Raw genomic sequence first — 12,816 nt, 5'->3', positions numbered from 1 at the left:
ATTGCATACTAAAATGTAGGATATTCTAGTCTCGATTCTAGTTCTAAATAAGCGAGCATTTTCCGCTTTATCCTCGTCTATTATTAATGCGCGTTATTCTAAATCAACATCCGGTGATTTAAAAAAGAAAAAAGATATTTTAGGATTTTTAATTCTTCAAATATAAAAAGATTCAGTATATCGAATACATTGAGTACGGAAGCTAATTAGGCTAATTGTAAGAGAGCCGAACTGGTTTCACGATAGCCGCAAATTAACATTGCGCCGATTTCTAACTCCCCAGATAGGCAAAATGGTTTTAAAATATTCGCTGAAGCCGTATAATAGCCTAAAAAACTGTCCGGACTTTACGATGGTCGAGAAATCTGCATTTCTAATTTTTATACCGACATTCACGAAATAACATCGTCGACGATGTAGTAAAACTGGGATTTGCGGAATCTCCATCGCGGAATTATAAACGTCGAGAATTTTTTGAAAAATTCGGATCGGCGGTATGGGGGGAATTACAACAAGATCTAGATGATAGTTTTTTTTTTTAGAAAAATTTTTTCGGAAATATTTTCTCTCGATAAACGTTTCGCGGTACTAGCGAGAACTTTGTTGTAAAAATGAAAAAAGAGAGCTTCAGAAATAAAATATAATTTACAAATTCTTCCTAAATTCTCGATGTACATAGAACTTGTGTTGGCGGACGATTTTGTGGAATTAAAGCAAACATGCGAATTTATCGGTTTGGCGTTTAAAAATACGAGAGAATAAAGTGTGTTTGCTTCCAATTCATGGAATACCACGTCATTTACCATTTCTTTCTCACGAAAAAGAAATTAAGCGTTTACGAATAAAAAGGATCGTGAACTAGCGAGCTTACGAACACGTTCAGGAGTATGTGTCACGGTATTGATCGACTTCAGCAACTGGGGTGCCATTAGCCATATACTTTTTGCCTAATAGTATGAACTATTGCGACCGAGAACTCCGAAGAAAGCTTACGTTGGCGACCTACTTTTAGATCGCGCTAGAATAAAATCTTTTTTCCGGAATCAGGTCGGTGCGCATAAAAGACGTGTTGCGAAATGCGGTGCATGCAAATAGGTCAGATATTTACGACGATGTTTTAAGTAAATTTATTTACAACATGTCCGTAAATTAATTCTTTATAATTATTAATAATTGATTGATAATAATAAACTATCAGTCAATATAAAAATGACTTTGCGGTGAATCGTGCAGATTTGTAACTGTTTGGCAAATAAATAAGAAACACCGCTCAACCCCCTGTGCTGGCTGATATACAAAAGAAAAATAGTCCGTACTCACTTTATTCGATTATAAACTAGCAGCTCAGCTATCTCTCGGCCTAGCCTTGAGTATAGAGTTTCTACGAAGACCAACACCTTTGGGTCTATCCTTAATCGAGCTTCACTGCGATGGTCTGGTGCTGACGGTAGTCTGGTCGCTCCTTTCAGAGTCGAACATCGTATTGCCGGCTCTGGTCTTGTATCTCGGTGTATTAAACTGCAAATAGAAAAGTCATTTGTTAATATTTTATTACAATTAGTTTTATATTTAATAAAGAAACTAATTATTATATAATTTTTAATATATAAAATATATCGCCTAATGTATTTTTTAAACCTTCTTCAATTTATTCGTTAAAAATGGACAAGTGGCAATTTGTCAGTAATATTTTTCAATGCGATCGTAAGACAAGCTATTAATATTATACATATACATCAAAAGAATCTGAAGAATTTCCGCGATATTGATCATAAATATAACGCATTTTCTGGAATCATCTCTTATATATCTCAAAAGTTTTACATATTTATGAGATATTTTCTCGTTACAGAGCGAGCCTCGCGTTACTTGCCATGCTACAGTTTTCATGATAATACTAAATGTTCTCTCAAAGAACAAGAGGAACGTTTCGATTAGCCTCAGTCCAGGAGCAAAAATTCTTCCGTTAAATTCTTCGCAGCAAAACCCCTGTAACGAGCGGCCCTCGAAGAATGCACGGCAGCTCTTTCAACCTGTCCTCAAAGTTCCGCTTTCAGCATAGACGAATACAACGCGGTCCGGTATATCCGTGAGAACGCGGATGTAGCAGCGACGCAGGAATTTCGGAACGTATGCGTAGCTCCACAAAGGACCCTTTAGCGCTGCTGCAACGAGTCCTTCCGGACAGCTATTAACATCGAGCATTCTGCGAGTCTCCTGGTATTTACCACGAGCAAGCTATCCCCCGCCGTGTGTGTATAAAGGTAATTTTTTTCCCTTTTACATCTTAACATCGCTGGTATCGCGTTTCGAATCACAGAAGATCGGAAACCTTGATACCCGATAGTTTTTAAAGAAGATTATAATTTTCGAGAAGACACCTTCAGAAGAAAAAAATTTTATTTCAAATTTCTATTTTACCCTTCTTATTTACAGCTACATTTCTTACTTAGAATGTTTTCTCTAGATTGTGTCGAATTAAATTCAACAGTATATGATCTTATGATCTTTATGTTTTCTGTTTTATATCGCAAGATTTGAGAAACGCTCAACAACATGTTATCTGATCGTTGGGTAGGAAGAGGACATAACATACCCTTCCCACCAAGATCCCCGGATTTGGCGTCTTTAGATTTTTTCTTGTAGGACTTTGTAAAAGATAAAGTTTATCGAGAAGAACTCACCCCTGATAGTATGAAGGCCTGAATTATGGATGCCTGCCTAATAAATTACCAAGACAACTTTCGAGGAGGTAGAATTATCATTCAGGATAAAACAATATAATCATGCCCAAGATCGTTTTTTCGAATACAAAAGAAGATAAAGAACATTTTCTGGGTGTCCAGCCTAGCTAGACATCGGATCAATATCCTAGGCTAAGCGTCTAACTAAAAAAGGATACAGTTTTATTTAAAAAAAAAGTTTTCTTAGAATCTCAGAGGCATTTCCACCTAGACAAGATTTATGTCTATCGTAAGATGTTCCCCTCGAAACAGAGCAAATTCTATTTGAAACATTTTTTCGGAAGTTTTGGGAGAGATGAATAGTTTAGGAGATAACCGCGTGTAAAGATTAAACTGGGACACCCTATAGATTCACCCTACAGCTAAATACATTCTCTTCAGATATAGCAAATACATTCCTCGCTGTAGCTTCTTTATGTTGATAAATGTCACCAGCAGTGTATTATTGGTACATACACCAAATTAGTATGCATCCAGCAATCGGGCTTCTCGCTATAAACTGAAAATCGAACCTTTACATTGAAGCAGGATAAACCGAGACCGGTCGACATTCAAACACGTGAGGGCATTTTCATAATGGAACAGTAATAACTATTATGGTACACGAATTCGTCGAATTATTAATTGGGATGCCATCACGATCAATCGTTCTCATAATTCCTATATATGCCATAACACTCATTGATGCGTAAAAACGTTTATCGTGCAGCGTGCCGAATTATAGCCAAATATGAATGTGGATATTACGAGTGCATATTAATTAGTGGCATTGTGTATCAAACAGATCATTAATTCCCAGATGCGAAGAAATTTGTACGGCTATAAAAGTAGTTAAATGACAGCAAATAAAAGACATATTCTCGTAATTTATAAAAAAATTTCTTTTTATAAATTTTTACATCATATTGCGATCCTGAAAAATTTTTTCCCAAAAAGAAAATGTACGTGTAAAAGTTTCTAAACCGATGGATAAAGCGATGAGTGAGATTGAAAGGGTCGAACCCTTGGCTTAGATGGAAGCGAAACAGATTATCGACGATGCGCTTCGCAGCTCTTATCCTCTCCAGTTTACAATTTATGCACATTAGGCGTCGTGTCAGTAGACGCATACACGAAGCGGAGCTTCGGTCGAAGGTAATATTTACCCTCGTGCCTCGTAGTAGTACTGCTTTAGTCGTTGTTATGGAGTATTTGGTGTAACTAAATTTCGAGCAAATATTTTCCACGTAACGCAATCACAGACATAAACCGTATTGCAGTAAAGGTTTTTGACGCGCACAGTGATAATCCACCGTGTGAAACGCAATTTACCAAGACGTAAAATATTCGTGAAATTTCCCTTAACAGCTCCATGTTATCTGCTTGCATTCCAGATAATTTGGCCAAAGCTCGTCAATGATCGATTTCCGCGTTATAAAGGTTTCTCGTTTCGTCTTCGGCGTGTGTTTTGCAATAGCTTTCATAAAGATATGGAAATGCACGTAGTATGAAACAGAGAGTATCGATCGCGATGTGCCCCATACGCGCATACCCGGCGGTGCATCGAATGGCTCCTCTGCATTTCATGCGCGGGTTATCGATGCAATATTCTTGACATTCGCGTGCATCGAAGTCGTTTATCCGTGCACACGGGATCATTCGTAAATATCGAGGATCTGCAATCCCACCTAAGGTTCAGAACATGAGGAGTACTCTGTATGTGTATTGTTTCTCTCTCTACTTGGTAAAAGATCGAAACCCAGCTTCATTTCTAATTCCATTAGATATGACATTTAAAATGAGATTTCTTATACGCTTTGTCTAACCTGCCAAACTAGTACATTTACATTTACATTTATAATATCTTAAGTTTCTAACGTCTTAGATTTAATGTGGATTATCTTTTATCTTTTTTCTTAACTTACCTCTTATCTTTCTCTAATTCTTAGAACTAGAAAAAGATAAAAATTAAGTTAAACCGAGATTAAAGTTAATCTACATTGATAGAAATGAACATAAGAAAAACAAAAAGCTTCTGAATTTTGTAGAGTATTTTTAAAAACTTTCGGATTCACTTCTCATGTGTATCGCGATAGTCAATGTGATCTTTAAGTGTCACACGTATAAATGGAATTCAACGCGGCGAACAGCGATGTCAATAATATACAGAGACGTAAAATCTGACATTTACACGCACGTTGCGTGGATCCGCACGTGCGTGTCCGCGCAGAGGCTTTCAAGTACATTGGTAATCTGGGACGAGAGAGATACGATGCATCGTCCTATCGCACATCAGCCGTGGCCGCAAGTAAGCCTATTAGCGCGCAGCGTTATTAGAGGATACTATCTGACCTAAATTCCGAGTACCTATCGGTTACAGGCGTGCGTAGGCATCCTTAATGTGAATTTATGATAAGGCTGTAAGGATCAGGTACACGCGCGCTGCCAAACTGTCTCAACTTCTGAGCAGGAGAGATCGGTTGATGTACAATTGCTTTATAGTTAGAGTATTCAATCCAAACGCTCCCGTTGCTCAACCATTATTCTATCGCGGATATGATTGACTTGAGAACGATGAACAGGCTTCTGACACATCGCGAACGAACAATTTCGATCGGGACAAAGCTCGATACGCAGACACGACTGCGCGAACTATGATTGGAAAAGACTGGTATCGCGTGTCTGTCTCGTCGCGTAGCGACGTTAGAACAATCCCCGAAAGAGATCTATGACAGTGCAAAAATATATACAATATATGCTGTGTTGCAATCGGAAACTGCCGTTTCCCGTCGGAATCGCAATATCATAGTTTCTCGATAAGTCCCACGGTCGACGAGACCTATGTAGATGTATCGACCACGGAGAGGGGAGGGGGGGGGGGTCGAAAACGTACAACCGTGGGTATTCTGCGAAGTCCACGATCGCAAAAGATAGTATATATTCATTTGTCCGCGTTATAGAGCGAGATATTGCCAATATTGTACGATCGTTCTGAATTTTCTGAACATCAGACGCACAATCCCCAGACAATCAAAACTAGTTGAAATAAATGCGGCATTTACGGATGCAAGAAATTTTCGTTAACTGTATAACTAAGCAACTAGGAATAAGCTACAATTGTATAAAGACGTCGTTAGACGAGTTTAGATCTTTGTCAAGTGCGAGTCATCCGAGCTTACGACGCCGTCTACTCTTCGGTCGGACTTTTTTTTATCTGCCATCAACCCTCCGGCGTGCTAAGTGTAACATTACGAGCCGTCAAGGAGGAGCCATCACACGAGAATTGCTTTTCACAAATCAAGCCGCGCGCCAGCTTCTCCCGATCATTGCGGGACTTTTATGCGCGACGAAAAAAAGGGGGGGGGCTCATAACGGCAGTTTCGACACCGTCTGGCTCTAATAAACGCCATTAAGGGAAAGAGAGAACGAGAGAAACGACGTGCCTTTCTTAAAAAAGTAATTTTAGATTACGGCCGCCATTGTCGTCTATCGACAGCCGATTAAATTACAGTAGAGAATCGCTCTTGACACGAGAGAGTGGCAACGGAACGGAGGAGGGTGCTCTCGAATTACTATGTCGTATAACGGCTCATCGTCTCGTACTTTTCGCGCGGATAATCGAGTTACGTCCGATGCGTCTTTATGATCCTCTTTCGCTTCTCGTCTCCTTATTGCCTGATCATGACAGGAGTCGCCGGCACTTATCGCATCTTACCGCGCGGGTGTCGTCTGTCTGTCCTTTACATGGCGTTCTTATAAGATGCCTTTTGCTAACTCGGGAAGAATCGCGAGGGGAAAAATGAACATCTAAAGTCGAAGTTACATTAGCAAAAGCTGTCAAAGCGTTATTCGTAGAAATTTATTCGCGCGCAATGTTAAATACATTCGCAAAATGAGAATAATCAACGTAGTTCTGTAAATGGGAATTAAGAATATCAAAGAAAATTACAGGGCATTCATCCTTTTATCTCCGCGCAGCAGAACAATATTCTTTCAGCATTTCTCTCGCTTCAGAGAGTTACGAGTTTATATTCATAGTGCTTCCCATACATTACATTACATAACGCTCTGTATTTACGACTGCAGCCGTCAACGCTGCATCCGCATCTTCGTGTTTAACGCACTCAAACCGTCGAGTTAACGTAACTGCTCGAGTATAGCACAATACGCTATTAGATTCATCAAATATATGACGTCGGAAAGGGCTATTGTACCCGTGCGCGCTTTTCTCTACGAGTGGAAGATACAATGCGCGGCCGAGCGCGGCGTGCGCGTTCTTAACGTTCAAATGCACCGCAGCAAAGCTGTTCGCGCGTAGCAGCTCTCCCCGCGCGCATACTTTCTCGTTAGAGAGCGGCGAGAATCAGTCTCGGTCAGAATGGCGACGCTAATGAATCATAATCGGTATTTTCCGCGCGGAACGTTTTAGCCGGGTTAACCTGAGTAGAGATGTGCCTACATGCAGCTCTGCGCCGGACGCCTGCTGCAGCTGCTGCACGCAACTACCACAGTGACCCACGGCGTCCACGAATGGTCACTCGCCAGCGTCAATTGGTTAAATGACAAACGAAATCATCTTCCCGTTCGTTAACCTTGATGGGCCTTCCTCTCCCTCTCTCACTTGTTCTCTCTCTTTGTATCTATCTATGTCTCTCGCTCTTTCGCTTTTGCTCCATCCTTTGGTTTCGTCATTTGAATTACCACCGGCAGAATCTCGTGATCCTCTTTCTCATGTTAATTAGCAGCAAGTGTCCGCAGCCGCCTTTGTGAAAGAATAATAGAGATCAACGTTACACGATTCGTTTAGCATAAACGTTGGCCGCAGCGAACAATACGTCGATTAATGGTACGCGCACGTTCTCTCTGGAATGTGCTCTTTTTAATGCTCATTTAATTAATATGTTCGCCGAACCAAATTCTGCGCTCTCTCACTTGCAATATTTTGCTTGTTAATGTAGATTGGTATTTTTGTTTATATATATGGCACGAGATAAATATGGAAACTATATTCGAAGCTCGAAAATATTTGCAAATGACGTTTGATCGTTTTGAAAACAAGGATATGTATGTATATGTTAATATCTGGATTAGCTAATGAAATTTTCACAACAAGCAGAATTGCCGTTATTACATAGAATGTTATAACTACAATCGTGTTAAAATCAAATTTCCAAAGTTAATTAGAATCGCAATAACAAGCATTATAATTCAAAACATTTCGTGATCTCTTAAATGATTTTATTCGATATTAAATAAACTTGTCAGAGTTTACTCGTTCTGGTGTATATGTATGATGGAGAATCTCATTTAGAACAAAAGTTCGTCGCTTGCGGATTGTATTTGTATAGATGTTTGTGGAACGATTGCGTTTCAAACTGCATGGAACACCGCAGGGCAACCGCAACGCGACGTTACAGAATCATATTTCTGTGCGTGCCACGGTCGGATTTGATGCCATTTGAATATTGAAGGATTATGCGCGAACTGTGCCCTTCCTTAAAACACCTTTTGCATTAATACGGGAGTGCAGCAACTATTAACAGTGTTAAAAGTTTCATAACCTTGTCAAGTATAAATAAAAAAATATTTCTTCTTATAAACTGTTAGCAATTAGTAAAGTAAAAATAGACCATATTTGATGTTCACGATACGATAGTAAAAAAATAGTAAAAATAATTTCTCTTTATGTCATTTCTTTGATTACAGACATTATGATAACAGACGATGACTTTGCTTGCTACATTCACAGCCATAAAAATGATAATGTAGAATTGAATCTTTCTCATAAAATTTTAAAACCAATCGTCAAGCTATACATAGATAAGTATAGATAGCTATAGAATAAACAGATACAAAATATAAAGATAGCTAAGTATATAGATACCTAATAAAGATAAGAATTTTTGATACAAGTAGAAAAGATATCTACTTCATTGATCTTCTGCACCAATAAAAGATTAAATTGCTAATTAAGTTCTAAACATTCTCCTTGAATGAAAACAGTTAGCTAGTTTATTCATAATGAAATCTTATAATTATGAACATCGCAAACGCAAACATCGCATCCGTAAAAATAAACGATAAATTTTTGAAATAAAGTCAGTAATATTAAGTTTTTCATTAATGAAAGAGATACTTGGTTATAAGAAAAATATTATTTACTTGCTTGACAAATTACATAAATATTAAAATAAATGATAAATCTTTGAAATAAATTCAGTAATGTTAAATTTTCATTAATGAAAGAGATACTTGGTTATAAGAAAAATATTATTTGCTTGCTTGACAAATTACATAAATATTAAAATCAAATGCGATATTTTATAATGTAATTTTATTTTATGTGAGAAATTTAATCAAAGTTTTAATATCGTCTTTAAATTAGAAGATACAAAAAATATTAAGACAAAATATAAAAATGACTTTTTCAAATGTCAAAAGACAATGCATCAGCCATCGATCTCTACACCTCGTTCCTTCCTTCAACCTCTACAGCAATGGCGCTTTGCAGCCAGAATCGGGCGCAGAAAATGTGTCCATGGCACGCGAATTCAGCGTCAGTGGGTGATGAAAGGTCCCGGGGGTTTCCTTTTTCTTTATCGCGCGACTGTGTGGCAGTCTGCACGACTTTAACCCTTGCGCACACGCGGTCGTTCAAGTTACCCGGAATCTATCTTACGAGCGCAGGTGCGCAAGTGTGAGCGCGGACACGAAATCGCCGACACGAGAAAGATAGAGTTGTCCGGCTGCTAAATGTATTAGCCACTTCGTGTAAGAGTTATCTCGAGCCAAAAATAATACTGTAATCAACCGAATCGTCAAGTATTCCAGATATTATTAATCATATTTTATTAAACTTTCCTGCAAATATTTTAGGTATTCTCTAACATATAGAATTGATCTAATATATCGACACAATTCAACACATCCACACATCCACATACGTATATATTCAGTAGCCTCCCTTTACACAAGTTTGCTTTACGCCACTTCGCTTTTACGAAAAACCTAGTAGGCTGTTTTCGCTAACTGAAAAAAATCCGAAAAGGATTTTCGCTTTTATAAAAAAAAAAAAGAAAATGTTTCCCATACAAATTAATGGTAATGGCTTCTTCGCTTTACATCATTTCGGCTTACGAAAGGTTTCATAGAAACGCTCTACTTTCGGATAGCGGGAGAACCCTGTATACAGAGTATAATAAATTATCTGATAATAATCCGCAGAAGGTAGGTAGAGAGGATTAAACTAAATAGAAAAGTCCTGTACCGTTTTGCGATTATGACAATAAATAATGAGTTATTAATTCATAAAGATCTACGAATTAGCGTGTGTTCGCACGATTCAGCAAGAAGAAACAGCACAGCGTTTACGTTGCTACACGCGCGGCGAAGCATTAAGAGGAGTGCTTTATAAACAACAACGGCTTTGCACGACTGTCGCTCATGTATAGCTGTTGTTATTTGCACAGCGCTCCTCCCAATGCCTCCGCCGCGCGAGTAGCAACGTAAACTCTGTGTGCCGTCTTTTCTCGCTGAATCGTGCGAACATACGCTAATTCGCAGATCTTTATCTGTATTAATTAGTAACTCATTATTTATTGTCATAATCGTAAAACGCTATACAACTTTTCTATTCAATTTAACCCGCTCTACCTATCCTTTGCGGGTGTTACACTTATTATCAGATATACATACGAAGGTTATTAGATAAGTTTCTTAAGTGATACATAGATGCCATGAGTTTTCATGTAATTTTGAATTTAGTATCATCCTTTAGAAGACTGACATAAAAATTTCAAGCCAATATGTAGTCAAGTAGTTTGTGTTTGACAATGCTTGAAAGTTGTTGTGTATGCTATTTCTAAAAAAATAAAAGGAACTGAAATTCGAGCAGTAATCAAATTCTTTTCATGAATTAAGTTTCAAATTACGGTCACATCCTTATTCACCTGATTTGGGGCCCCATGCAACTTTCATCTGTTTCCAAATATAAAAAAATGGTTCGGAGGTAAACGTTTTGCATCGAATGAAGAGATGATCCAGATTGCAGCTGGCTATTTTGAGGAATTGAATAAATTAAGCTACAATACTGACATAACTTAGAAAAATATTGGATAAAGTTCATTGAGTGCGAAGAGGATTATATTGAAAAATAAGTGCATTCTGAACTGAAAAATATCGATGTTTTCATCGTCACTTAAGAAACTTTTCGAACAACTCTCGTATATTATATATACATACATATACATATAACACATATACAGGGTGTAACAAGACCCATGGGACAAACTTTAGGGGATGGATGGTAGGTCTCACCAAAAGAATCAATTTTTGTTAAGAAACCCTTGTCCCCCGACGTGTCCTTAAGGAGCTACGCTCTGGTGTACATCACTCCAGTCGACACTAGCGAGGAGCTAACTGAAAGGATCATAAGGGCTTTTAATCAAATTTAGAAGCAATATTAAAATATTCCAAGCAGCAAGAAATTAAATGCTACACAGATATGAGAAATATAATTAGGTGCAAGGCAGGCACTTTGAACACTCTTTGTATTAAAATGTGCAAATAAAATTTAAAAAACAGCAAAAAATACAATAATAATATTAAGAAATGTGTGGACTAGTATTGTCAGACGTCATGCGCAATGCTGCCATGCGACCGATTGCCTAACGGGTTCCTTAACGAAAATTGATTCTTTTGTTGAGACCTACCACCCCTTAAAGCTTGTCTAATAACTCCTGTTATACCCTGTATATGTATAGATTTAATAGAGCTTGAACATATATATTTTTTTAATTAAAAGATATATCTACTACAATATATAAAATAATATCAATATTATACATAATTATGAATATCTAATGTTATTAGATTAAAAAAAAGTTGGAAATTTTCTTCGTAAAATATGAGAAAGGAGCGTAAATCAAATAGAAGCATAAACGAAGTGCGAAGTAACGTGTATGAAACGAGAGCAACTTTTAGGTATTCCTCATTTCGCTTAATAAAGTTGTATCATGCTCGAGATAAGTGAAGCAGAATTATGATCTCAGGGTTATACACCATCTATGTACCTTTCTTCTTCCTTACTTCAATAATAACTTTTTATATCTACTTACATATTACTTTATAATGTTACTTTGTAGTTATAAGAATTACGACGGAACGCGAAATATATTTACACTTGCTTATGAAGAAGAAAAGCTATAAAAGAGAGAGAATATAATCTTTATGGGATGATTGATGTATTACTGATGATTATAAATTTGAAAATAAATCATTTTATTCGGTAATCTATAACAATTTAATCTTTCACAAAATTTAATCACGCGTCCAATTACTTTGCGCAAAATGTAATTCAGTGACGTGATCCATATTTGAGACATTTCGGCTACGCTATTACACTGTAATGGCCGCAGTTGCTTAATGGAATAGCGAGCTATTTGCAGAGGCAACATCGATGGCATTGATGCAACGATTGCATTAATCCTCTCTGCATGAGATCAAATAAATTAAATGAGTCAAATTCGGATAAATCAAAATACTGTTATTAATCGAATTTCATATATTATTTGCTAAGTCATTTAGAAATAAATGAATTAAAATGATTTTTAAGCATTGAACACTAAGAGGATTTTTGTACGTTAAAATATATCTGACCTACTAGGTTAATAAATAATTTTATAAATGTGTAAGCAATTTCCGAAGGTATCTTAATATTATTTTCACTAATGGATTTATAAATTATATTTTAATGGACATTATCGCGTAAATTAAAATAAAATAGTAGGTTCGGATGGTTCAACACGTTCGCATTTGTCATCTTGTCACGTATTGATACACGGCACCGGTATAAGTAATGCATTTTATCGGCACATTGATTTTACCAGCCTCAGAAGTACGCTCCGCGTCACGATGCACATCTGTTATATCGTGCACCGCAGTATATAGCTCTCTCTCATATAGCTCTCAGAATCGGTACAACCCTTCGTGTCCAGCCATTCGATCGCTCTCTGGCCTTCCTGCGGCACTCACATTTCGCGCGCGACTACACGCGTCTCTCCATCGGGTACGTGACCGAAGGCGCACGATAGTA

The 12,816-nt window shown here is 37.5% G+C and overlaps 1 protein-coding gene across 1 annotated transcript in view; it reads right to left on the bottom strand.

Annotated features, from left to right (window-relative positions):
- Positions 1 to 12,816, bottom strand: part of Sfl (N-deacetylase and N-sulfotransferase sfl) — a 113,856-nt gene that overhangs the window by 42,756 nt on the left and 58,284 nt on the right. Inside the window, exon 3 of the mRNA XM_071711971.1 lies at positions 1,321 to 1,518. Within this exon, the coding sequence (XP_071568072.1) occupies positions 1,321 to 1,518 (198 nt within the window). The remainder of the gene's footprint in view (positions 1 to 1,320; positions 1,519 to 12,816) is intronic.

Source organism: Temnothorax nylanderi, unplaced genomic scaffold (genome assembly GCF_030848795.1).
Source record: "Temnothorax nylanderi isolate EJ_2023f unplaced genomic scaffold, tnyl_v1.0 TNYL_tig0103_pilon, whole genome shotgun sequence".
NCBI classification, from domain to species: domain Eukaryota; kingdom Metazoa; phylum Arthropoda; class Insecta; order Hymenoptera; family Formicidae; genus Temnothorax; species Temnothorax nylanderi.
Note: the sequence above shows the minus strand (reverse complement) of the source record. Positions and strands in the feature narration are given on the sequence as shown.